Source organism: Pygoscelis adeliae, unplaced genomic scaffold (assembly GCF_000699105.1).
Source record: "Pygoscelis adeliae isolate BGI_AS28 unplaced genomic scaffold, ASM69910v1 Scaffold358, whole genome shotgun sequence".
In the NCBI taxonomy this organism is placed as follows: domain Eukaryota; kingdom Metazoa; phylum Chordata; class Aves; order Sphenisciformes; family Spheniscidae; genus Pygoscelis; species Pygoscelis adeliae.
Window position 1 is genome coordinate 3,282,503 of NW_008825429.1, and position 4,026 is coordinate 3,286,528.

Here is a 4,026-nt window from a genome sequence, read left to right on the forward strand (position 1 = left end):
TTAACAGACAACACCACAAGAGAAAGGTAAATTATAACGGTGTAAAATAGGGTGGGGAGCCCTGTGCAGCAGCTCTTAATTATAGAGAATTCTTAAAAATAACCTAAGGCTCAAGCCTATAAGTTTAGGAACCAGCTGCAAGTCAGGATGTCCTCACAAGCATACGGGGGACCAGTGGCTTTGTATGCAGCACAGGTTGGGGGAAACCAAAAATAGCATTGGTGGAAAAATCTTTACCCTGCTGGGATTTTTCTCATGAGGCACTCTTGTAATGCTCACATGCTCGCTTTCCCACATTTGGTGATCCTCTTGTTGAGTTAAAATGTGTGAAATCCAAGATATGACAGTATTTTTGATTTGTGACTTAAAAAAGCCAGTTTATTGGAAGTTTTCTTGGCAACATCAGACATTGAGAAATGAGGAAGAAGGAACCACAGAGTCTTAAGGTTCACAGGTAAGAGAACAGAGAAATAATTAAAAAAAAGAGTAAAGGTGGCCAAAGTGGCAAAGGAGAAAGAAAACACTTAAATGGATATTGAAGGGAAAGTCAGCTGATTGATCTGTGTGCAAAAGATTAAATCCTTGTTTCTGAACTAACTGACTGTCCTTTACATCAGCCTTTAATGTTCCTTCAATGTTCTCACTATTGGGACACAAGAATCTTGAATCTGTAACTCGATTCAAGAGTTTGGCTTTAGCTAACCTGTGAGCGGGGAATCCCAGAGAATCGGAGAGCTTGTGAGAGATCAGAAAAGTCGGAATGGTTCTGGTTGTTCATCAGCATGTCTACCTTTAACGAGATGTCCTATGGATATGGATATACATCCTATGGATACTATGGGCACCCTGGCATAGTTTCAGCCACTATGAGGGGGAAGATGTCCTCATCGTCCCTTACAGAAACATGCATTTGAACCTACTGAAGGGCACTGAACCCCAAGCTTCCTGAATAAGCACTCTAGTATATTAGGCTGTTGCGGAAAGGTGGGCTTTGCCTCTTTGTCTGCTCTTAAAAACTGAAGGCTTGCTTGGTGCTTTAGAAATAAATGCAGACTCTATCAGCTGAGCAGTCTAGGATCTATACCTTGAGTGTGTAAAAATGCCAAACCTGTAGCCCTGACAGTGTTAGAGCCTCTGGGGTCTGAATATGAGTGCAGTATTTTGGATTTACCCCTGGCTGACTCCAGGAAGCTTTTTCTTACCCATTTTTTGATCTTATTTCAAGGCTCCCAACTCGCCTCATGCCTTGCCACAGAAAACCAAAGGGCCTAACTGGGTTCTGCTTTGGTGCCGGAGAAGGAGAAACTGCTGTCTCTGAGCTACTGAAGTCTGCTGTGTATGTGGAAACGTCCAAGCCCAGTTAATTTCCAGTGTAACTCCCTCAAGGCCATGTAAAAACAGACACTCTTCCTTGTTTAAGCCAGATACAGAGGCTTTCCAGGTTGCTTGGCTCCTGTTTCTTGCCTAGTAGTACCTATTCCTCCTGTATGGTTTCAAAGTAAAAAACAGCTTGAATTTTTTTCAGTTCAGCTCATGCCAAATGGTCATTTGGGGTGAGTGGATGACCTGTGCCTTATTCTCTGAATCAGGCCAGGAGAATCCATGGAGAGATACAGGATTAATGATAAGTGGGATACCATAAAAGGAGGATGCCAGTATTAGTAGGATGGATATTAGTGTGCCACCAGTTTCCAATGTAACTACCACACTGCCACCATTTTTTTAGTGGAGAGCACTTAAAAATGTCCAGATCTTTCAGGCTGGCTTCTAATAGAAGCATTAAAAATAATTTAATAGCAAATATCTAGAGAGTAAATATTTGCCTTCCTGGCTTCCAGATTTAACTGCACTGGCCTTCAGCTTGTCATGTCACAACTTGCTGACCACAGCCTCCGATGGAAGAAGTCTGCATTTAGTAACATAAATACTGGCTTGTTTATCTCAAACCCATGTCAAGGTGAGCTTGTTGTATAAAAAGCCACGTTTTCTTGAGCACCAGTCTGTCAACTCCTCCGAGAATGAAGTCCCTGGCCCTGCTTTTCCTGCTCTCTGGTACGAGGTGGCACTCACCCTGCCCCAGCACCTCTAGACAGGTAACACCATGCCTAACTCTAACCTTTGCATCTCTTCTCAGTGGGCGCAGCCAGCACAGCTGTCTCACCCTGGGCCTTGTGGGAGTTTCGCAGGATGATCAAATGCACTATCCCGGACAGCTATCCTCTGCTGGAATTTGCTGACTACGGCTGCTACTGCGGCTTGGGAGGCAGTGGGACACCAGTGGATGAGCTTGACAGGTTTACAAGACTCTGCTTTTACAAACCTCTTTCCTTGCCTGTGCTTTCATAGTTCTGCATGCCAGCTTCATCTCAGCTGGCCCTGCCTATAGATGTTCACAAAACTCTCCAGCTGCTGTGAATGAAGCTTTCTCTCAAAGACTGATTCAAGGAAAAAAGGTTGTGTAGTATCACACCTTGATGCCTTATTACTAAGATAAAATATAATCCCAACAACTCTCTTTTCTCTTCTGTGGCAGCTAGACTGCACTCATTCCAGCATTTTTTTCTGCAGCAGTGCTGTGCCAGCAGCGTGGCCGCAGCTCTGAGCACACACTGCCCAGTGCACGACCATCAACACGTGCAGGGCTGAGCTGCAAAACGCTAAGAAGTGGCTTGGGCAGTTTAGAGATCACACAAGACTGATAGCCAAGATGTGGTGGATTGTGTCAGCTGTTAGCTCTTCAGCTACCAGGCGCTGATGGGGAGCGTAGGGTAAATGCTGTCTTTTGCTTTCCCTGTGCCCAATAGATAACTCTGTGAAGACGCTCCGGTAAGTACATGTGTACCAGACACCTCTTGGACCATGAGCTAGCAGAACCGGGTCCCTCTGAGGTCCTTCGTGTCTGCTCTCTTACCACTGGCTATCTTTTTTTTGTTCAGTGCCTTGTCAAAGCAATACTAGTGTATTTACGTGTCTTACAGGTCAGCTGAGTTTGCATTTCTGGTATTTTCTGACCTTTTCCTCCTTGCTTCCCAGGTGCTGTCAAGTACATGATGGCTGCTACTCACAGGCAAAGAAACTACCATCATGCAGATATCTTCTGGACAACCCCTACACAGAGGGGTACAAGTTCAGCTGCTCCAGTGGGCAGATTACGTGTAACAGTACGTCCACTTCCACATCACTCCACTTCAAATGTTACTCCAGTCTCTCTTCTGAAGGAACTGGGCTGCATTACACTCCATGCTTCTGCGGCAGGGAGGCGCAGTGCAAGTCCCTGCCAGGGGGCCTGGTTGTTAGAAATGGGGCACCTCACATAGGCACCAGAGTGAATATTCTCCATGTACCACACAATTTAAAGTTTATGGAAGATATATGGTATCACAGTACATAGGGAAGCCTGTCCCTTCTCCAGGGGATTGCGTCCCTGTGGTACTTTTCTGGGAGTCCCATTAATGGCAGTACTCAAGAGAGCAGCATGCTGACTGGGGGGAGTTACACAGCTTCTGCCGGACATCTCGAATGTAATGGTGGAGCTCTTACAGGGCTCTGGAATGGAGATAAATAGCAGGTACGCTGGCAAACAGAACTGCAGGGAAGGAAGGAGCAAGGAGACTGCTGGGCCCGAGCACGCAGCTTTGAGGCCAGAGGGTTAGCAGGGAGAAGCGCATACACCCCCAAAATGACGGCAGCAGTGGAACGGCTACGCCCTGGCAGCAGAAATGCCTGCCTGAGTCACTGCCATGCCTGGTGAAGGAGCTGCAGGGTCTGACTGCTCTTGCTCTCTCCTCCAGGCAAGAACAACGAGTGCGACATGTTCATCTGCAACTGCGACCGCACCGCTGCCATGTGCTTCGCCAAGGCGCCCTACAATCCCAAGTACAAGAGGCTAGACACCAAGAAATACTGCAACTAGTCATCCTCCTCCTCCTGCCCCTCAGGGCGGTAACAGACCCGCAGCGGCCTGTCACTAATAAACGCCTTGCAACGCCCCTGCGCCTCCCGCCTCCTCCCTGCGCCGCGCTGAGG

The 4,026-nt window shown here is 47.2% G+C and overlaps 1 protein-coding gene across 1 annotated transcript; it reads left to right on the forward strand.

The window, feature by feature from the left end:
- Positions 1-2,018: 2,018 nt before the first annotated feature.
- Positions 2,019-3,913, forward strand: PLA2G1B (phospholipase A2, group IB (pancreas)). Its single transcript, XM_009330872.1, has 4 exons — positions 2,019-2,052; positions 2,135-2,294; positions 3,034-3,161; positions 3,792-3,913. The coding sequence occupies exons 1-4, from the start codon at positions 2,019-2,021 to the stop codon at positions 3,911-3,913; spliced, it is 444 nt and encodes a 147-aa protein (XP_009329147.1).
- The last annotated feature ends 113 nt before the right edge of the window (positions 3,914-4,026 follow it).

What these genes read in the sequence shown, in the direction of transcription:
- PLA2G1B (XM_009330872.1), top strand. Translation starts at nt 2,019, where the DNA reads ATGAAGTCCCTGGCCCTGCTTTTCCTGCTCTCTG. An exon ending in CCTGCTTTTCCTGCTCTCTG is followed by an intron (nt 2,053 to 2,134) that starts GTACGAGGTGGC and finishes ATCTCTTCTCAG; the next exon opens with TGGGCGCAGCCAGCACAGCT. An exon ending in CCAGTGGATGAGCTTGACAG is followed by an intron (nt 2,295 to 3,033) that starts GTTTACAAGACT and finishes CTTGCTTCCCAG; the next exon opens with GTGCTGTCAAGTACATGATG.